Source organism: Coregonus lavaretus (genome assembly GCF_964263955.1).
Source record: "Coregonus lavaretus genome assembly, contig: SUPER_35_unloc_1, whole genome shotgun sequence".
NCBI lineage: Eukaryota > Metazoa > Chordata > Actinopteri > Salmoniformes > Salmonidae > Coregonus > Coregonus lavaretus.
Genome location: NW_028167181.1, coordinates 4,366,356 through 4,388,484, shown reverse-complemented (window position 1 = coordinate 4,388,484; position 22,129 = coordinate 4,366,356). Strand labels below are relative to the sequence as shown.

The 22,129-nt window shown below is 41.9% G+C and overlaps 3 protein-coding genes across 3 annotated transcripts in view; 1 reads left to right on the top strand and 2 right to left on the bottom strand.

Annotated features, from left to right (window-relative positions):
- The first annotated feature begins 7,506 nt into the window (after nucleotides 1–7,506).
- On the top strand, nucleotides 7,507–11,196 carry LOC311110062 (uncharacterized protein). Its single transcript, XM_084188612.1, has 6 exons — nucleotides 7,507–7,788; nucleotides 8,792–8,886; nucleotides 9,732–9,849; nucleotides 10,008–10,055; nucleotides 10,258–10,404; nucleotides 10,675–11,196. The coding sequence occupies exons 1-6, from the start codon at nucleotides 7,729–7,731 to the stop codon at nucleotides 10,780–10,782; spliced, it is 576 nt and encodes a 191-aa protein (XP_084044738.1). The 5' UTR covers nucleotides 7,507–7,728; the 3' UTR covers nucleotides 10,783–11,196.
- A 413-nt stretch (nucleotides 11,197–11,609) lies between these two features.
- On the bottom strand, nucleotides 11,610–12,554 carry LOC311110059 (B-cell lymphoma/leukemia 10-like). The gene has a single exon (XM_084188609.1). It carries the CDS (start codon nucleotides 12,300–12,302, stop codon nucleotides 11,622–11,624), a length of 681 nt encoding a protein of 226 aa, XP_084044735.1. The 5' UTR covers nucleotides 12,303–12,554; the 3' UTR covers nucleotides 11,610–11,621.
- Nucleotides 12,555–12,688: 134 nt separating this feature from the next.
- The window catches only part of LOC311109964 (type II inositol 3,4-bisphosphate 4-phosphatase-like), a gene marked incomplete at its 5' end in the record, with an annotated part of 64,043 nt that continues 54,602 nt past the window's right edge, over nucleotides 12,689–22,129 (bottom strand). Inside the window, one exon of the mRNA XM_084188479.1 lies at nucleotides 12,689–13,894. Within this exon, the coding sequence (XP_084044605.1) occupies nucleotides 13,762–13,894 (133 nt within the window). The 3' untranslated portion in view covers nucleotides 12,689–13,761. The remainder of the gene's footprint in view (nucleotides 13,895–22,129) is intronic.

Below are 22,129 nucleotides of genomic sequence, written 5' to 3'. Positions count from 1 at the left end.
AGTAACACAATAAAATAACAAAAACGAGGCTATATACAGGGGGTACCGGTACCGAGTCAATGTGCGGGGGTACAGGTTAGTCGAGGTAATTTGTACATGTAGGTAGGGGTAAAATGACTATGCATAGATAATAAACAGCAAGTAGCAGCAGTGTGAAAACAAAGGGGAAGGGGGTGTCAAATGTTCAGCATGGCTTGGGGGTAGAAGCTGTTAAGGAGCCTTTTGGACCTAGACTTGGCGTTCCGGTACCGCTTGCCGTGTGGTAGCAGAGAGAACAGACTATGACCTGGGTGACTGGAGTCTTTGAAAATGTTTTGGGCCTTCCTCTGACACCGCCTAGTGTATAGGTCCTGGATGGCAGGAAGCTTGGCCCCAGTGATGTACTGGGCCGTACGCACTACCCTCTGTATCGCCTTGCGGTCGGATACCGAGCAGTTACCATACCAGGCGGTGATGCAATCGGTCAGGATGCTCTCGATGGTGCAGCTGTATAACGTTTTGAGGGTCTGTGTACCCAAACCAAATATTTTCAGTCTCCTGAGGGGGAATAGGCTTTGTCGTGCCCTCTTCACAACTGTCTTGGTGTGTTTGGACCATGATAGTTTGTTGGTGATGTGGACACCAAGGAACTTGAAACTCTCGACCCGCTCCACTACAGCCCCGTCGATGTGAATGGGGGCGTGTTCGGCCCTCCTTTTCCTGTGGTCCACAATCAGCTCCTTTGTCTTGCTCATGTTGAGGGAGAGGTTGTTGTCCTGCCACCACACTGCCAGGTCTCTGACCTCCTCCCTATAGGCTGTCTCATCGTTGTCTGTGATCTGGTCTACCACTGTTCTGTCGTCATCAAATTTAATGGTGTTTGAGTCTTGCTTGGCCACGCAGTCGTTGGTGAATTGGGAGTACAGGAGGGGACTAAGAACGCACCCCTGAGGGGCCTCCGTGTTGAGGATCAGTGTGGCAGATATGTTGTTGCCTACCCTTACCACCTGGGGGCGGCCCGTAAGGAAGTCCAGGATCCAGTTGCAGAGGGAGGTGTTTAGTCCCAGGTTCCTTAGCTTAGTGATGAGCTTTGTGGGCACTATGGTGTTGAACGCTGAGCTGTAGTCAATTAACAGCATTCTCACATAGGGGTGTTCCTTTTGTCCAGGTGGGAAAGGGCAGTGTGGAGTGTGATTGAGATTGTGTCATCTGTGGATCTGTTGGGGTGGTATGCGAATTGGAGTGGGTCTAGGGTTTCCGGGATGATGGTGTTGATGTGCGCCATGACCAGCCTTTAAAAGCACTTCATGGCTACCGACGTGAGTGCTACGGGGCGGTAGTCATTTAAGCAGGTTACCTTCGCTTTCTTGGGCACAGGGACTATGGTGGTCTGCTTGAAACATGTCAGTGAAGACACTTGCCAGTCCGCGCATGCTCTGAGTACACGCCCTGGTAATCCGTCTGTCCCCACAGCCTTGTGAATGTTGACCTGTTTTAAGGTCTTGCTCACATCGGCTACGGAGAGCGTGACCACACAGTCGTCCGGAACAGCTGGTGCTCTCATGCATGCTTCAGTATAGCTTGCCTCGAAGCGAGCATAAAAGGCATTTAGCTCATCTGGTAGATTCGCGCCACTTGTCAGAGCCAATGTAGTAGGATTTCCTTTAAATGTTTATGTTTTTAACCACAACAGATAACAAATAGATCCAACTACCTTGCCAACAATGCTTAACTGAAAATATAATATTATTGTCTTTCTTTTATTTATTTTACACAATGAAATAAAACTCAATACTTCAACAGTAGTAAAACTGTGTCCGCCCCAAAGTCCCTCGTCCATAGCCTATCGGCTTTAGGTCAGCGATATTTAACACTGAGATGGAGAGTTGATAAAAATATTTAATAGACACGGTACAGTGGTTCGCATAACAAACGGCACATGCTTTGCCTCTTTTCATCCCCAACTCCTAGACAAAGAAAATATCTCTCTTCTTATAGTCCCTGTTATATATTGCTTCCACAACATCTGGTAACCATCAGTTGACACTCCCTTCTTTGATGGTATTACACTGTACCCAAGTCAGTATATTCTATCTATCAATCATTCTAAGATAAACCACCAGTAAGCTCCCTTGACATACTGGAATCCTTGACCCTCCAGACTCTGCGGCACCAAGAGTCACTTATCTAATAAATGTAACCTTGTTCCCACAACACCATGAAAAGACATCACAACAAGTATTTTGGGTGGTCTTGACAGACGGCCACTACGCAGATGCACAGCAGGTCTTTAAGTGTATATTTGTGGTCTAGGTGAGAAATGTGCTCTTGGCTTGTGTGTTATGTGGCTCACCCATATGCCCCTCCTCATAGTCCTTCAGCTTCTGAGCCTCATTTCCAGACTTTCCAGTTCCCACTGCCCTGTCTGGGTCTGGCTGACAACGCTCAAATTTCTCATGCTGTGGCGTTAAATGAGTTTCATCCCTGTGCCTCTGTGTGGCCTGTTCTGCCACTCGAAGGTCCACTCTGTTGCGTCTGTAGAGTGTGCCGTCGACGTCCACAAGAAATGACAGAGGAGCTACCCTCTTCGGACAGGAACCGAGCCGCCACCGTCCTGTGCGGTCACCTGGTAATGGTCGCATTCTGATCTGATCTTCAACGTTCAAGTCAGGGAGGTCTCTGGCGGCCACGTCATAGAGTGATTTGGCAATCCTCTTTTTCTGTCTGAATTTTTCAGTGACACCCACAACCACAAAGGGCTGCAGCAGGCTGGCTGCCACCGGCAGCGATGACTTGAGTCTGCGTGACATGAGACGCTGTGCTGGGCTGTCCATCCGTGATTACACAGTTCGGTTGTTCAGTGTGCGTCACTGCGTGGATGGATACAGTGGCCACGATATACACGGACCAGCCCGCTTTAGCCCCTAGAATGTTAAAGATTAGTAGGCCTATGTTAATTAATCAGTTTTTGACCTGTCCTCTTGATATGTCAACAGTAGGCTGCTAATTATGTGATAACAGTCAGTTCACCAATGACAACAAAGCATGTTTAATGAATGGTAGCCTAGTAGTCAGACCAACTGTAACTTGATGGATTAGGTCAGGGATGGAGATCGGAAACAAGCTCATATAGGCCTAGTTCAGTTATATATATAGTTCATATTCCAAATAGCCTACATCAAGCAAGACTACTACATTGCATCCTTTAATTGAATTATTCCGAATTTTCTCCCCAAACAAAATGAAGAAGCCAGTTAACATTTTCACTAGACTATCCACATAAAGACACCTATTAATTAGAATAAGCATTACCCCTACATTTGATCTAGAAAATTATGACTGTGTCATTGAGACCACCTTAAGTTTATTTAGGATCAAACACAAGACTTCTGTGTTGGCTACATTTGATATAATTTAAAAGGCAACTCTACCACTTTTCAACCTCATATTCATTATCTTTAGCACCAAACCAGTGTCTATACAGTGGGGGAAAAAAGTATTTAGTCAGCCACTAATTGTGTAAGTTCTCCCACTTAAAAAGATGAGAGAGGCCTGTAATTTTCATCATAGGTACACGTCAACTATGACAGACAAATTGAGAAAATAAAATCCAGAAAATCACATTGTAGGATTTTTAATGAATTTATTTGCAAATTATGGTGGAAAATAAGTATTTGGTCACCTACAAACAAGCAAGATTTCTGGCTCTCACAGACCTGTAACTTCTTCTTTAAGAGGCTCCTCTGTCCTCCACTCGTTACCTGTATTAATGGCACCTGTTTGAACTTGTTATCAGTATAAAAGACACCTGTCCACAACCTCAAACAGTCACACTCCAAACTCCACTATGGCCAAGACCAAAGAGCTGTCAAAGGACACCAGAAACAAAATTGTAGACCTGCACCAGGCTGGGAAGACTGAATCTGCAATAGGTAAGCAGCTTGGTTTGAAGAAATCAACCATGGGAGCAATTATTAGGAAATGGAAGACATACAAGACCACTGATAATCTCCCTCGATCTGGGGCTCCACGCAAGATCTCACCCCGTGGGGTCAAAATGATCACAAGCAAAAATCCCAGAACCACACGGGGGGACCTAGTGAATGATGCAGAGAGCTGGGACCAAAGTAACAAAGCCTACCATCAGTAACACACTACGCCGCCAGGGACTCAAATCCTGCAGTGCCAGACGTGTCCCCCTGCTTAAGCCAGTACATGTCCAGGCCCGTCTGAAGTTTGCTAGAGTGCATTTGGATGATCCAGAAGAGGATTGGGAGAATGTCATATGGTCAGATGAAACCAAAATAGAACTTTTTGGTAAAAACTCAACTCGTCGTGTTTGGAGGACAAAGAATGCTGAGTTGCATCCAAAGAACACCATACCTACTGTGAAGCATGGGGGTGGAAACATCATGCTTTGGGGCTGTTTTTCTGCAAAGGGACCAGGACGACTGATCCGTGTAAAGGAAAGAATGAATGGGGCCATGTATTGTGAGATTTTGAGTGAAAATCTCCTTCAATCAGCAAGGGCATTGAAGATGAAACGTGGCTGGGTCTTTCAGCATGACAATGATCCCAAACACACCGCCCGGGCAACGAAGGAGTGGCTTCGTAAGAAGCATTTCAAGGTCCTGGAGTGGCCTAGCCAGTCTCCAGATCTCAACCCCATAGAAAATCTTTGGAGGGAGTTGAAAGTCCGTGTTGCCCAGCGACAGCCCCAAAACATCACTGCTCTAGAGGAGATCTGCATGGAGGAATGGGCCAAAATACCAGCAACAGTGTGTGAAAACCTTGTGAAGACTTACAGAAAACGTTTGACCTGTGTCATTGCCAACAAAGGGTATATAACAAAGTATTGAGAAACGTTTGTTATTGACCAAATACTTATTTTCCACCATAATTTGCCAATAAATTCATAAAAAATCCTACAATGTGATTTTCTGGATTTTTTTTCCTCATTTTGTCTGTCATAGTTGACGTGTACCTATGATGAAAATTACAGGCCTCTCTCATCTTTTTAAGTGGGAGAACTTGCACAATTGGTGGCTGACTAAATACTTTTTTCCCCCACTGTATATGTGAAAATGGCGCAAAAAAAGAAAACGTTACTAAGTTCTACCAGATGACATTAAAAGTTAAAACAGTGATTTTCAAATACTATGAGATTTACGGTGATGTGTGGAGCAACAAAATACCCTCTCTATGGCTAGAAACTAGTTGCAGGTTTTAAAAATCACTTATTTTTTATCCTACACTGTGATGTCAAAGAGAATCATGTTTTAGGACGTTATCTTTTTAACCACAGATCATAGAAATGCAGCATTTTCACATACTGTAAGTCAGGGTTCCCCAACTGGTGGGCCGCGGGCCGAATTTGGCCTGCGGGTGGTTTTATTTGGACCCCTCAAATTTTCTGAGCAAAAAAGCAAAACAAAAATTTCATTTATTTTTATTGTTGGTCGTAATAGACTAAAAACACAAGGAAATCAGCTCCAAGTGATTTTAATTCAAGAAATCTGTTCCAAAGTATTCCAACGCATAATAGAGAGACATGATCATAAACAAATGTAATCAAGGTTTGAAATGATTATGTTTTAGTCAAACATTATATCTGTTTGGGCTTCTTGCAGTCAATTTGCTCTCTACAAATTATTTGTAATTATGTTCCGGCCCCCCGACCATCCACCATCCGCTCAAGGAAAAATCGGCCCGCGGCTGAATCTAGTTGATGATCCCTGCTGTATGTAGACACAGTTTTGGTGATATAGATATAGGCCCTAGGGCTAATGAATATGAGGTTGAAAATTGGCGGAGTTGCCCTTTAAGACTCTAGGTTTCAGGAAATGGCAGTTTGTTTTTGAGGGAAATTGACCGACCCATTCCAGACCTCCCCCTACCCAACCTTAGACCTACATCATCTCCACCTTGTCAGAAAATACTAGGGAGAGCCCTGGTGTGTATTCATTCCGCCGATCTGTTGCAAAACGTTTCTTAAAAGGAACAAAATGGGGAGGGACTTACCTGAATTTGTCCATTAGAAACTCTCGATTTAGTTGCAAAACAGAACATTTTGCAACTGGACTAATGATTACACCACTGATTTTACATTTCAACATACAGTATTTGTTAGCTACTGAAGAGCAATTACCAAGTACCCATAACAGTTTATAACCTACCATTTCCACTGAGGCAGTCTTCTGCCAACAGCATTATTAGGCTTAAAAATATGCATTTGCCTATGATTTGAGTAGTGTGGGGCCGGGGTGCAGCCACTGCGCTGAAGCGGTATACTCAAAAATTAGGCTTATTTAAGGTTGGCAGGTCTGGAATCCGTAAACTCTGTGGAAGTTGTAGCTGCCCTATCACTGCTAAATCAATAGGATCTAAAACCTCAATAGAAGTTATGCACTTTTTGCGTAGTGCAGCCTAGTTGTAGACTTATTTTCTTATACAATAGTCTACTCTAGGGGTACTAGTATGATAGTTTGAGTGTAGTTATTTTTCAGTGTAATGTAGTGGCAGATGTAGGCTACTTGGTTATGGGTAGTAATACATATTTGAATGATTAAATAAAGGTACCTGGTTAACAGATATGACGTTTGACTAAAATATAATCATTTCAAACCTTGCTTACATTTGTATACGATCACATGTTTCTCTCAATTATGCGTGGGAATACTTGGGAACAGATTTCTTAAATTAAAATAACTTGGAGCTGATTTACTGGTGTTTTTAGTCTATTACGTCCAACAATAAAAAATAAATGAAACAAAATGGATATATGTTTTGCTCATCTTTTTTGGGGGGTGGGGGGAAATAAAACCACCCTGCACTACACCGTTCTGATCATTCTGTTCCTCCATCTTTGGCCGCTTGGCACCTCCATCCATCTCTGCAAGGGGGCACCTCCAGATTTCTGTTATTCTGATGAATGCCATTGACGTCTGAAATGTCACGATTTTTTTGGGGTTGCACTTCGTCTCACGTTGGTCGGGCGCCTTCTACTTCTCTCTCCAGGGGCCAAGGCCTGCTCATCCAGGTCAAGGCTCTTCTCTGTCCTGGCACCTCAGTTGTGGAACAAGCTCCCCATCAGAACAGCACAGACGCTACCCATCACCCCCGTTCCTAGCAGTTGAAGAGGTTGTATGAATGCCCAGTGAGCTCTGTGACTCGCATTTTGCAGCCATCCATCACCCTTGATAGGCATAAACAAACACAGGTGTGGTATATGAGTGGGTACATCAACGTTTACTCTCCTTGAGCCGGTTTCCCGGACTGATTTAAGTATAGGTTCTGGTGGACTAAAAAGCTATTTTAATGGAGACATTCTTTGCATAATCTCCGAGAATTTCCAACTTTCTGTCACTGCAAGGTAGAATTGGATTACAGTGCAATGTTTACTGTATTAGAAGTGATTTGTATTAAATAGTCATTCGAAGAAGTTGAGGATTGACATTTAACACCCGCTTCCATGTGAGTGTGACGATTTTGCGAGGGTGTGTGCAACACTTAGGCTACAGCAAGCCCAGCGCTGGTGAGAGCGCCATTGCGCACAACATGTGTTCAGGGCGCTGGCACAGAGTTTATGTCCTCGTGCAATACATGAGCCTAAAGCTTCTTTTATCCAGAAACTTGCCATAATAACTCATGGTTGGAATTAACGACACATGAAACGGATCGCTCTCCGGTAATGTTAAAATGTGATCTTGGCTTTTGGCCCTAACTGTTAGGTGGCAACGAGCAACGCTGATGACAGGTTTTTTGACAGTGCTCCTTCTATGCATTCGTTTATTGGAGCGCAGTACAAAGGTATGCAATTTACAAATATTCAATTGTCTACTATTAGCCTACATTGTATAGGTTATGTTCGTGTACAATATTGGATATTTGACAGGCTACAAGGTAATCACTAAATAGTAAAGGTTTTAGGCAAATGATCTAGGGCAGGCTGCAGTTATTTCCTGCGACAGTCTGACTTCTAAACTCGTTTTTATTGTATGCCTAATGTCTATGCGTGGTGAGCAAATGTATTTAGCCTAAAACACGGCTTCTTTTTTCACACAGTGACATTATCGGATCGAAGTGCTTCTTTATGAAACAAAGTTAATGCATGGCACACTGGCACTGTGTTTATAACCTACATATGACATTAAGTTAATCAAAGGAGTTCAGAAATAGGTTGTCTACTTGTAATGACTCATCTGGCCTACTGGCACTGTCACCTTATGAGCACAAGACGTTAAAAAGAGGTTGAAAATATGTATTTTGTGGTTGAAAACACATTGAAAATACATTTTTCCAACATCTTGTCCTCCCATGGGACACTTGGCACAATTGACCTATGGGCCAATGAACTGTAAATGACACTTAAATCATGCTGAAGTAACACATCTGTCATCTGTAGACCAGACAACTTGTAGGCTATTTTGCCTTGATCTGGAGAGTATGTGACTTTTAAAGTTACAATAACCATTTTAATTTTAAGAGAAACTATCAACAGTTCCCTAACCAGTAAACATTGTAACTTATTTCAGAAATTCAAGAAGAAAGCTCACTCTGTGTTAACGTTCAGATCTACCAGCTAAAAACAGGTTTATTAAGAATACTTTGAGATAAATGCCAGTATGTTCTTCTGTTATTTTCCAATGACTTTCCCAGAAAAGCTTTCAATAGTTAACATACTTTCACTTTCACATAGTTTTGGCTGTGATCCAGCTTGGGGATAACATCTAGCTCTGGTCCTGGGCGTTGACCTGTCGTCTTGAACAACAAGGCATTCAAATGTGCCTTCTTTTCTTGTGATTGTTTCTAGAAATGCGTGCGATGGTTCTGTCTCTTCTGGGGCTTCCATTACTACCGACACCAGTGTCTGAACATTGAGCTCTGGAATTGGTTCTTAGTATTGAGGTATAGCACCTAATGAAACAAACAGCAGCATTGCTTGCTGCAGTTTGATTACATTTCTGATGTATGTGTTTTTACAGAGAGCTTGAAATGTAGCTTTAACTTTGCATGGGGCAGGAGCATATCTGTTATGCATGCATTCCATTTACTGTAACTCCCTGCATGCTCCCTGTAACCTGATTTAATGACACCAAGCTATGCACTTGTCAGCATTCCTGAGGTTCTCTTATGTATACACTCTCACATGTCAAGTGCATTGCTAAGATCATGATTCATTTATTAACCAGCCGGGCGATGACATCCATCTTACTGCTTTGAGGGTAAATCTAATAATGTTGTTTTGTCTTTATTACATCACTATTACGCACTGGGAAATCTTTGTATTGTTATGGTGCCCATACTGGGTTTGACACTTGATTCTGTGCTATTAGAATATATATTTGGGAATTTGAATGCTTCAAACATACATGCCCGGGGTGCACCACTCCTGTCCTCAACGGACACAGTTTGGTATTCCTTCTTTCAGTCAGACACTTCACTCAGACACTTATTGACACATGGGTAACCAGGTGCATGGACCTTGAGGGGCTGATTTGTGCACCCCTGATAAAAATATGAATACATACCCTTTGATAGTGGATTAAAGTCACAATCTGTATTATTTCCAACTCTTGATTGGCAATTTCAACAATAGCAATAATTTCAACACGGTTTTTGAACCATATGACTTATAAATACCTTAAAGAGATTCCCACAATCATAACAAAATAAACAAAGGACATATTACTTCATTGTGTTGTGTATTACATTGTGTATCATCCCTGTATTCATCCGTACTTCTCTTAAAGCTGCCTGAGTGCCACCACACGTTTGCCCATTGCTGGTGCTGCTGAAACTCACGGGATGACAATAAGCGACGTTAGAGAGCTTCAGTCGTCGTTGAAAACTTTGAAAAGTACAATAGAAGTAAGACTACAGCTAATGAATATCCTGTTGTCCTGGTATGGTGTGTTTGGTGTGAAATTAGGGTAAAGGGGGAGTTTTCAAAGGACTAGTAACATGTGTGTGACATTGAAGGATAAGAAAAAATGTATTCATACAACTGTGGTTTTCTTTCTTGTCAGGAATCAGATGCCTGTTTGTATGCTCCTACCAACGATGACATCTACAATGTAAGTTGTTGTAGCAATATGCAATAAGTAGAACACAATAATGTCACTTAAGGGGCGTCATGGAAAAAAAAGGGTCCGGTGTTAGAAATGCCAGGGCCAATTTTTGGTCCCAGTCCACCCCTGTTTGCAATGCCACTTTTATAGATTTCCAGTTCAATGTTTTATATATATAACACATACTGTGGTTCTGTTCTTTCCCCAGGACAACTGCATCTTTAAGTTCATGCACTGTTATTTATTGGAGTTGGAGGTTATCCTGATCGAGGACATGCAGGTCACAGTTGACTACCATGAGGAAACAAAGACAAATATCTACCATCTGAAAAAAAAATTGGAAGAACACCAATATGTAAGTCAACCTTTAAATAAGTTCAGAAGTTTATCCCAAATATGTATGGTACAGCAGCAATCTAGTGTTGTGAAAAGTCCTGACGGTCCGTACTCCCAATTGTTCAACAACATTACATTTTTGATTGGCATTCATTTGATTGGCATTCATTTGATTGGCATTCGTTTGATTGGCATTCAAAATACTGCTGCTGCTAATGTCACTTTCCAATGAATATTGTGTTGATCTAAATGTAAAATTGTATTGCTTCTCTTTTCCCTGTATTTACAGAACCGTTCTAGCTGCTCACCGTGTGAGGCACAGAGAGTCGCCAACACTACAATATTCCTTCAGAACCTGGAGGACCTTTTGAAGAGAATAGGGAATACTGTCAGTTGAATACACTGTAATATATTGTAAATATGTGATTGTAGTTTTTCATAAATAACGTAGCAAAAAAATGTAATATGTGTGTTATTCTACCTTTGGTCATGACAGTAAGTGAAGAAATTAGCAGAGTGACAGCTAGTGCTCGTGTCCAAATGTATATTACCTCTCAGTTTAAGTGTAATTGTAGATAGCTGTTTATATTTTTGTATATAATCGAATATAATACCTTTTCTATCTGTATTTCTGTCATATTTATTGACACATTTATTGAAATGCCTTTTTGGAGCTTTACATGTTTTGTTTGTTTTTTAAATCTTCCAAGTCATATGCACACTAACAGTCCCTAACTAACTTCCCTTGAACAGTTGTCGTCAGTATGTCAAAATTGCACATCTTGAATCAAAATAAAATCCCAGAAAACATAGAAACATGTTGATTTGATCATTTCATAGAATATGGGTGCCTGGCAGAAGTTCAAATAGGGACATGAAGTGAGACTGTTCCTCAAAGAAACAGGAAGCTCTGCCCTGCTCAATTTCCTGATACTGTAGCAGTACAACTTTCTGGCACACATCCATTTTCTAATAGTTCAGTTCTTTTCCTGATTGAGAAGTACAGGAGGTTTTGCATTTGAATAACAAAATAAAGTTTTTAGTCCATTTTTTTTATTGATAGAACAAACGTGTTAGAAACCACGTCTCGTGGATTCACTGTAGGCTTTTATGATACGGAAAATACAATTCGATAACATGTACAGTTATGACACAATAAAACCTAACCCTTTCCTTATAGTCCCCATATAATCCAACCTGTGTTTGAATCCAGACATCCAGGCATTCTGTATTACATCACAGAAAGGGGGTTGAAAAGGAACACAGGGTGTGAAACTGGTCACTGCTCTCGGACTCTAAGGTCCCAGGCTCGGAGTCCTCAAGGGGCACCGAAGGGGCGCCCTGCTCTCCTGGTTTTGGGAGACTGGCTAAAGAAGACACACTAACCTCTTCAGGAAGGGCACTCCAGGAAAAGGATGCTTCGTTTTGACTCCACTTGTCTTCAGAGTTGGACAGAGAGGTTTGGATGGACTGTGCTTCACTACTGCCTTTGTATCCAGTACTGTCACTCTGAAATGACACAAAGGGAGTTCTCTCTTTGCATATACAGACAGGCGAAGAACTACCTGCTGCTAACAAGATGGCCGCCTCTCTCCTCTCCGCCTTCACTGCCTCGACTTCGCTGGTGATCTTCCCAATGACAAAGTCCTTGGTCCTCACTCGGCGGATGGACTCCACAAGGTAGTTGAGGCCCATGGGGTTCTCGGCTAAGTAGTCCAGCATCCTACCTGTCTTCTTGCTGTTCCCCACCCGGCAGCAGATGTCCTCGGCGTCGTCCCGCGTAAGGACCCTCCTGGACCGGAGGTAGTCCAGGTGGCGGTCGGCCACTAGCTTCTCACAGAGGTACGGACGCAGACGCTCCAACGCTTCCTTCTTGACCTCTGCCATGTCTTCGTCAGTGATACACCAGGAGTCCATTTTCCATTGCCAATTGGCTGTGAGCACTCTGTAGTTTTCTGAAGCCGCTGCTCAGGCTCTGGAATGCCCAGTGTAGCAGTGTTGGCACTTCAGATGATAAGGGTTTGTAATATTAGCAACTGACTGAGATACTGTAACAATGTCCTTTATAACCCCGGAGAGTCATTGAACTGGTTGGAAGCCAATATTGTGAAAATGGGAACTACCTCAGTAGATCAGTTCCCTATTAGCAAACAATGAGGTGAGAATGAGTGGCACGTGTGTGTGTGTGTGTGTGTGTGTGTGCACGCATACTTATTTGGACGTTCCTGCCTCTTAGAGAGATCAACATCCACTGCCCTAATAAGATACAGACATTATGATAAGATGAACACAGATATTAGCATCCATCACAAGCAATTTAGTCAAATTTATTTTAATAAAAATAATAGGAATGCAACACATTGCAAAGCACAAACGGAAAGATATTTACCATACAGGAAGAGCCTTGGTTGCTTTTGAATCCAAGACAGTGACCCTGAATAAAGCATTAAAAAACGATTTTAAAAAGGATATAAAAATAAATATTATGATACAAAGGGGTTATGGTTTGGTTTCCAATTGAATAATTGTGGAGGGAAAATAAAGGAAAATACAATTTTTAAATAAAAAGTGAAGTTATATACAGCATGTGATAGATATGGCAGCAATTCAACATATTTTGTGAAACACATTACGATTGAGTTTATTATTGTAACATAAAAAAAAAAAAGAACGTCTCAAAAGCAACCATGATTGATAATGAAAGGAGAACATATTCATGGAGTGAAATGATATTTAAAGGAAGCTACAGCTTGTTCTCTCTCAGGCTCCTTAAGGGACAGACAGACTTACATCCTTCTACAAAGAGACCTGAGGGAACATGAACAACAAGCTAAACAGTCTGTTCAGCTTTTTCTCTAATTTATAAAACCTTTTCAAGGCCAAGGCTTCCTTCAAGCTATGTTGTCTGACACAAATGGGTTACTGTGTTTATTTGTGCCAATGTGACTAACCTTTAAGGCATTTCAGAAACCGAGCATGGGTGTGAGAAAGTACGCTCAATTGGCAAGCGACACATTTGGCAGATTTTACAAACGATGACTCAACGAAGTAGAACATGCCAAAGAAATGCCTGAACAGAGAGATATGGCCAAACTTAAAACTCATACAAAACACTGTGTCCCAGCAACATTGCATAACATGGCCAATATCAGAAACACCTACAACTACTCTTTGTTGTTGTTGTTTTCTTTACATCTGGACCTGCAGTGCATGGCTATATAGTATATTTATATTACTACTATATTTACTGCTTGGATTAGATTTTACACCTGCTGTCCTATTCCCCACACTTCTCCCAAAGTGTGCACATGCATACTCCCTGTGGAGGGTGGAGAATCAGGACGTAACCATCTTATTTTCTATATATAGGCTGGGTTCAGGAGTCAACCTTCCCATAGGTCCCCTCCGGCGGCCGGTAGATCTTGGGGAATGCCATCAGCTGCAGCATGTTGAAGGCATACTTCCGGCATTTAATATTCTTTTGCACATTCTCAATCCGACATCCCTCCCTGGCCATGATGACAAAAAGGGGGGAAGAAGAATGAAATGGAATTATGAATAATTTTCTCAAAAAGGGGGTCTGTGTTTTGAATGTGGAAAACAACAACCAACAACCGAGTAACAGACGGACAGATGGGAAACAGACAACAGACGGACATCAGTTAAGTATTACACGTAGGACAGCTAAGGTAAGGGGCTGTAAGTTATTTATAATAAGAGATACCTGGAGAAAATCGGACCTCTCTGAAATTAAAATGGATGACCCTAACTTAGTCCAAATATATTTTCACTTGACCCTCCCTGAATGCTTGAAAAAAATGACCCTCCCTCTACCCAAAATAATAATTAAACAAAATATAGCAGAGAACATGCCTACCTTTACCCTCACTCCTAGGACAAACCAGAGCCTTAGATATGCAGTTTGACAAACCGTTTTTCACCTCGAGAGCGTTACATGGCGACATTGGGAATTTGATAACGCGCAGGGCTGCGAGCTGGAAGGTCGTGGGTTCGCAGACCACCATGGACAAGGTCACTTTGCTTATCCGTTTATACTATGGCCTCTCAATGGCCAATGGAGCTCTTGGTGCAACATGATGCCCATGAAAATTCATATTTAAAACTGGGTTTGTCAAACTACGTATAGGGAGGGACAGACAACCAAAGTCCCAGCAATTCTGCAGCATAGGCAAAATCAAAGTGTGCCCCCTTCCGCCGCAGATAAAGGATATACAACCAGAAACTCTCACGTGGTCCATTACATGACTATCTAACATTATTTGCCTATTTCAGCCCATAATAGATATATGTTAGTTTGAAATGCTGTCTTGCAGTACTTCATTTTGGAAACTCACTATGATGTTAGAGCTCAGTGTAGCCAGCTGGAGAGAGCCAGAGTTGGAGCCAGATACCATAAAGGAGGCAGGACATTGGTGCGCATTAAACACATTTTCAATAAGCATATATATATTTATTATTATAGATGACAATTAAAAGTACAAAGGCAACATATGTCTATATGGTCACAGTAATCAGCTCTCCAAGCAACTTTGTGAACTTGGTCTTATGTGTTCGGGTCATATGCAATCATTCAGATCTCCGTTTGCAATCCTGATAAGTGGTTTCATGCACCAACTAAAGAATGGGTTTCCATTGATGTAGGCCTATTAAGCCTCTCTAGCTCAATATTAGACCTCTTACCATATTCATTCTCATTAATAAATCAATTAATAAGAGGTCTAATATTGGGCTAGTATTTATGTTGCCTTCATTGGGCAAAATTCTCCCACATTCAATTCAGTTTCAATTTAAGAGCTTTATTGGCATGGGAAACGTATGTTAACATTGCCAAAGCAAGTGAAGTAGATAGTAAACAAAAGTGAAATAAACAATAAATATTAACAGTAAACATTACACTCAGAAGGTCCAAAAGAATAAAGGACATTTCAAATGTCATATTATGTATATATATACACAGTGTTGTAACAATGTGCAAATAGTTAAAGTACAAATGGGAAAATAAATAAACATAAATATGGGTTGTATTTACAATGGTGTTTGTTCTTCACTGGTTGCCCTTTTCTTGTGGCAATAGGTCACAAATCTTGCTGCTGTGATGGCACACTGTGTTATTTCACCCAGTAGATAAGGGAGTTTTTCAAAATTGGGTTTGTTTTCGAATTCTTTGTAGATCTCTGTAATCTGAGGGAAATAAGTGCAGCTCAGTTTCCACCTCATTTTGTGGGCAGTGTGCACATAGCCTGTCTTCTCTTGAGAGACAGGTCTGCCTACGGCGGCCTTTCTCAATAGCAAGGCTATGCTCACAGAGTCTGAAAATAGTCAAAGCTTTCCTTAATTTTGGGTTAGTCACAGTGGTCAGGTATTTTGCCATGGTGTACTCTCTGTTTAGGGCCAAATAGCATTCTAGTTTGCTCAGTTTTTTTGTTAATTCTTTCCAATGTGTCAAGTAATTATCTTTTAGTTTTCTCATGATTCGGTTGGGTCTAATTGTGTTGTTGCTGTCCTGGGACTCTGTGGGGTCTGCTTGTGTTTGTGAACAGAGCCCCAGGACACACAGACACTCTCACTCTCTCGCTCTCCCTGCATGCTGTGAATTGTATGAGCAAGTGCGAGTGTTGTCTGGAGTTAGATCGCCTGTGTTTTCTTTCTTGTTTCCTTTTCTTGGTGGTTTTCCTTTTTCTATGCATGAGGATTATTATTATTATTTTTTAAATATATTTTTCTGTGGTAGAATTAGGTATATTGTATTTCTTGTTGGAATTGCCCTGGTTTTGGTGAGGATGGCGACCCACATGGGGACGCCGTCCCTGTCACTTCGGCACGTCTTCAGGTGTGTTACTGAAGATACTGTCACTGTGGAGAAGTTTCTGGTCGCCGTAGGAGAGAAGGTAGGCTATGAAAATGTTGCTTATGCGTCACGGATGAATAAAGTGGTGGTGGTTTTTCTTAAAGAAGAGCGTCTTGTCGATTGGTTGGATGGTTGAGCATGGCGTACTTCTTAAAGGTATATTTATTCAAGTTACGCCGCTTTTTTCTCCGTCCACAAGGGTAACGATTTCGAATGTACCGTCGTTTATTCCCATTGAGCTATTGGAGTGCGAGTTATTGCGATTTGGGAAGTCTGCACGTTCAATTAAGATTGTCCCGTTGGGTTGCAAACACCCGGCTCTGAAACATGTTATGTAGTTTCGGCGATAGGTGTTGATGTTTTTGGACTTTGGAGTTATCCCCCCCTCTCTCCCTCCCTCTAGTCTAGGCTGTAAACTGCAGTGAATGTGTCATTTGATTAAACCGGAGGAGCGGTACGATTCGCAGGCCAAGAAAAAATGAAATGCCGACTATCAAATTTGAGTTCTGGTCAAGTTAAATAGCCAAATTCCTGCATGGATCCGTTCCATAAATACAGAACGGTCCCTATCGATGGTTGCTCAGTCAGTGGTGGCACACATCCGATACCTGGCAGGTTAAGACTGAGAAACGTTTGTGTGCTGTGCCTACACTGTAAGCGGAGATCACTCCTACACTCTGGGATCCCTCCTACTCTCTGGGATCACTCCTACATTCTGGGATCATTCCTACATCTGTTGTTCTGTAGTTGCTGTTTTAAAGACAGAAGAACAACAGCAGTCTAACGGTCTAAACACACTAACAGCAGTCTAACGGAGGGAGAGAAAACAGCTGCTTTTGACGTGTCCTGGGGCATATCACTATTGATTTATACGGCTCTATTTCCACCTGCTCATCAGAATCCTACTATGGTCTACTTTAGAGTAGAGGGGGAGATAGTTGGAGTTGGGAAGAAGAGTGAGGGGGTTCTACTTCCACTATTCCAGAGGACATAGCAATCGTTGAAGAGATGTAGTACATTACTAAATGTAGAATCTTAGTAAATAAATCACAGTCTCTATGAAGAGGAGGATCCCTCAACTGACAGGGGTCAACTGGAGGCTATGATAATAACGTGCCCTCAAGCTGCTTGGGGTTTACACTGGATTGTGTTACAGTGTGATAGGCTTCAGTTACGGTGTTAGCACTTTGGTATCTGTGCCAGAGCAGTCAACCAGAACGCAATGCTAGCTCTCAGAACATTAGCTCTCTGTCATTGACATGAAGAGATAATTGTTTATCTCCAGTCCTTCTGATAGTATTATATGGCCAATCCTTTTGCTACAGGAGAAAAAAGCCTCCAAGGTTCAACAGTATGGTATCTGTGAAAACAGAGAAAGCCAATGTGTCTTAGCGGAGAGAATTTATTTTCTTAATCCCTTTAATTCTTAATCGATTCCATCCAATCCTCAAGCCTGCTAGTCAGATTAACAGTCGAAAGCTTGTGTTTGATTGTACAAATTAAACAATGTATCCCCCAATTATCCTTTCAAAGAAAAATCAATGAAATCACACCTCTCTAATTCCATACTCCCTCCATCCATCCAGAAAAACAAGCTGCACAAACAAAAATCACCACCCGACACACACAAGGTCAGTACATGGCATCGTCAGCAACTTTATTGATATTTTGCAAGCAGAAAAACAAGACTTAAAATGAGCCACACCACCAGCAGGTGTGAGCTGACAAGCAGCAGGGCGATGGGGTAGAAGTGTCGCGAGGCCGGCTTGTTCTCCGCTACAGAGCATGCCGCCTCTGGGTCCGAATCCCACTGACACACTACTTCTCCCTGGGTGAGCCGACTGCCGGGCGAGGGGCGAGGCGGACGAGGTGAGACAGAGAATAGACAGAAAGAACCAGTGGGTTAGTAAAGGAGGGACCCCTGACATTGGCCAAAGACAACCAGCAAGCACAGACGCAGGTACGGACGGATGAATGGATGGGTAAATGGAAAGATGAATGGAAGAGTCTAAGTCCCACATGAATAGAGGAATTGAAGCATGAAGGGGGTGAGTAAAGGCAGGCAAGATCATTTATCTGGATCTCTCCTCTTTCAATTATTTTGACAAATCTTTGGATGTGTTCTTATGCTTGTGTGTATGCACCTGTTGTTTTCATGTAGCCAACAGAAAGGGACGTTTAAAGATCTCAACCCAATCCTTAAGGAAATATTTTATTTTATTTTTTTATTTCACCTTTATTTAACCAGGTAAACCAGTTGAGAACAAGTTCTCATTTACAACTGCGACCTGGCCAAGATAAAGCAAAGCAGTGCGATAAAAACAACAACACAGAGTTACATATGGGGTAAAACAAAACAAAGTCAAAAATACAACAGAAATACATATAATATACAGTGTGCAAATTTAGCAAGTTATGGAGGTAAGGCAATAAAATAGGCTATAGTGCAAAATAATTACAATTTAGTATTAACACTGGAATGATGTGCAAGAGATGATGTGCAAATAGAGATACTGGGGTACAAATGAGCAAAATAAATAACAATATAGGGATGAGGTAGTTGGGCGGGCTAATTTCAGATGGGCTGTGTACAGGTGCAGTGATCGGTAAGGTGCTCTGACAACTGATGCTTAAAGTTAGTGAGGGAGATAAGTGTCTCCAGCTTCAGAGATTTTTGCAATTTGTTCCAGTCATTGGCAGCAGAGAACTGGAAGGAATTGCGGCCAAAGGAGGTGTTGGCTTTGGGGATGACCAGTGAGATATACCCGCTGGAGCGCAGACTACGGGTGGGTATTGCTATGGTGACCAATGAGCTAAGATAAGGCGGGGATTTGCCTAGCAGTGATTTATAGATGGCCTGGAGCCAGTGGGTTTGGCGACGAATATGTAGTGAGGACCAGCCAACAAGAGCGTACAGGTCACAGTGGTGGGTATTATATGGGGCTTTGGAGACAAAACGGATGGCACTGTGATAGACAACATCCAATTTGCTGAGTAGAGTGTTGGAGGGTATTTTGTAAATGACATCACCGAAGTCAAGGATCGGTAGGATAGTCAGTTTTACGAGGGCATGTTTGGCAGCATGAGTGAAGGAGGCTTTGTTGCGAAATAGGAAACCGATTCTAGATTTAACTTTGGATTGGAGATTCTTAATGTGAGTCTGGAAGGAGAGTTTACAGTCTAACCAGACACCTAGATATTTGTAGTTGTCCACATACTCTAGGTCAGACCCGTCTAGAGTAGTGATTCTAGTCGGGTGGGCGGGTGCAAGCAGCGTTCGGTTGAAGAGCATGCATTTAGTTTTACTAGTGTTTAAGAGCAGTTGGAGGCTACTGAAGGAGTGTTGTATGGAATTGAAGCTCGTTTGGAGGTTTGTTAACACAGTGTCCAATGAAGGGCCAGATGTATACAAAATGGTGTCGTCTGCGTAGAGGTGGATCTGAGAGTCACCAGCAGCAAGAGCGACGTCATTGATATACACAGAGAAAAGAGTTGGCCCAAGAATTGAACCCTGTGGCACCCCCATAGAGACTATATAATAAGCCTAACCCCCACATATCCAGAACAAGCCATAGTGAAACCAGACAGTGGTGCAGTTAGAACGTACACTTGGGTTCAGACTATGTCGATATTTAAACAAGACATAAGTGTTGGATAAGACAAGGGAACAGTGGTAGTAAATGTATTGATAGAGATATAGTCAAGCAAGCTTCATGAACATGAAAAGACTTAAGACTGGCTGTTGGCCAAAACCCACGGGACCAAAATCAAACATTTACATTTTACATTTTAGTCATTTAGCAGACGCTCTTATCCAGAGCGACTTACAGTTAGTGAATACATATATTTGTTTATATATATATATATATATATATATATATATATTTTTTTTTTTTTTTTTTTAAACACTTGGACAATGTGTTATTTATCACTTTCCATTGTACTTTATGTTAAAGTAACTATCCAGTGTTTCCAGATGTCTATGAACTATGACCTACACTGAGTGTAGAAAACATTATGAACACATGCTCTTTCAATTACATAGACTGACCAGTTGAATCCAGGTGAAAGCTATGATCCCTTATTGATGTCACTTGTTAAATCCACTTCAATCAGTGTAGATGAAGGGGAGGAGACAGGTTCAAGAAGGATTTTTAAGCTTTGAGACAATTGAGACATGGATTGTGTATGTGTGCCATTCAGAGGGTGAAGTGCCTTTGAACGGGGTATGGTATTAGGTGCCAGGCGCACCGGTTTGAGCGTGTCAAGAACTGCAACGCTGCTGGGGTTTTCACGCTCAACAGTTTCCCATGTGTATCAGGAATGGTCCACCACCCAAAGGCCATCCAGCCAACTCGACACAACTGTGGAACGCTTTTGACACCTTGTAGAGTCCATGCCCCGATGAATTGAGGCTATTCTGAGGGCAAAAGGGGCTGCAACTCAATATTAGGAAGGTGCTCCTATTGTTTTGTACACTCACTGTATAATTGCTTACAATATGAGTGAAATAGTTTTACTTCCAAAAATTGTAATTAAGTATGTTAAAAGCATTTTTTAAATTGTCTGTTTGAGGTGGGGTTTCTTAAGTGTTTTTTCTCCAATTTATGCTTTTTCCTCCTCTAGACTGCTGATTGGCCAGCTCATCCTCCTCATGAGGAAATAGCAAAAAAAATTGAAATTGTCTGTTTGAGAAGTTTTAGTGTTTTTTCTCCAATTTATGCTTTGGCCACAAATGCAAGTATAGGATGAGTTAACAGATTATTAACTTTAAAAGTGAGATTTTCACTGGGTAGTTACTTTAAGCACTAAACGCCTACAGCAGTGGAAAATATTTCAATGAGTTAAGTTTATATCACTGGGTAGGAATTCATAAACAGTAACACTCACATAATGTCTGTGGTTAATGCAACCAACTATACTTTGACAAGCTCACAGACCACCATACTGTATAGAGGGGTTGGTTGTTTAGCAACAAAACTGACACGCGCGCCACTATGGGGAAAAACAGACAGGGTTGCTTTAGACTGTTGACAACATGTAAACTATACAGTGAGGGAAAAAAGTATTTGATCCCCTGCTGAATCTGTACGTTTGCCCACTGACAAAGAAATGATCAGTCTATAATTTTAATGGTAGGTTTGTTTGAACAGTGAGAGACAGAATAACAACAAAAAAATCCAGAAAAACGCATGTCAAAAATGTTATAAATTGATTTGCATTTTAATGAGGGAAATAAGTATTTGACCCCCTCTCAATCAGAAAGATTTCTGGCTCCCAGGTGTCTTTTATACAGGTAACGAGCTGAGATTAGGAGCACACTCTTAAAGGGAGAGCTCCTAATCTCAGCTTGTTACCTGTATGAAAGACACCTGTCCACAGAAGCAATCAATCAATCAGATTCCAAACTCTCCACCATGGCCAAGACCAAAGAGCTCTCCAAGGATGTCAGGGACAAGATTGTAGACCTACACAAGGCTGGAATGGGCTACAAGACCATCGACAAGCAGCTTGGTGAGAAGGTGACAATAGTTGGTGCGATTATTCGCAAATGGAAGAAACACAAAAGAACTGTCAATCTCCCTCGGCCTGGGGCTCCATGCAAGATCTCACCTCGTGGAGTTGCAATGATCATGAGAATGGTGAGGAATCAGCCCAGAACTACACAGGAGGATCTTGTCAATGATCTCAAGGCAGCTGGGACCATAGTCACCAAGAAAACAATTAGTAACACACTACGCCGTGAAGGACTGAAATCCTGCAGCGCCCGCAAGGTCCCCCTGCTCAAGAAAGCACATATACAGGCCCGTCTGAAGTTTGCCAATGAACATCTGAATGATTCAGAGGAGAACTGGGTGAAAGTGTTGTGGTCAGA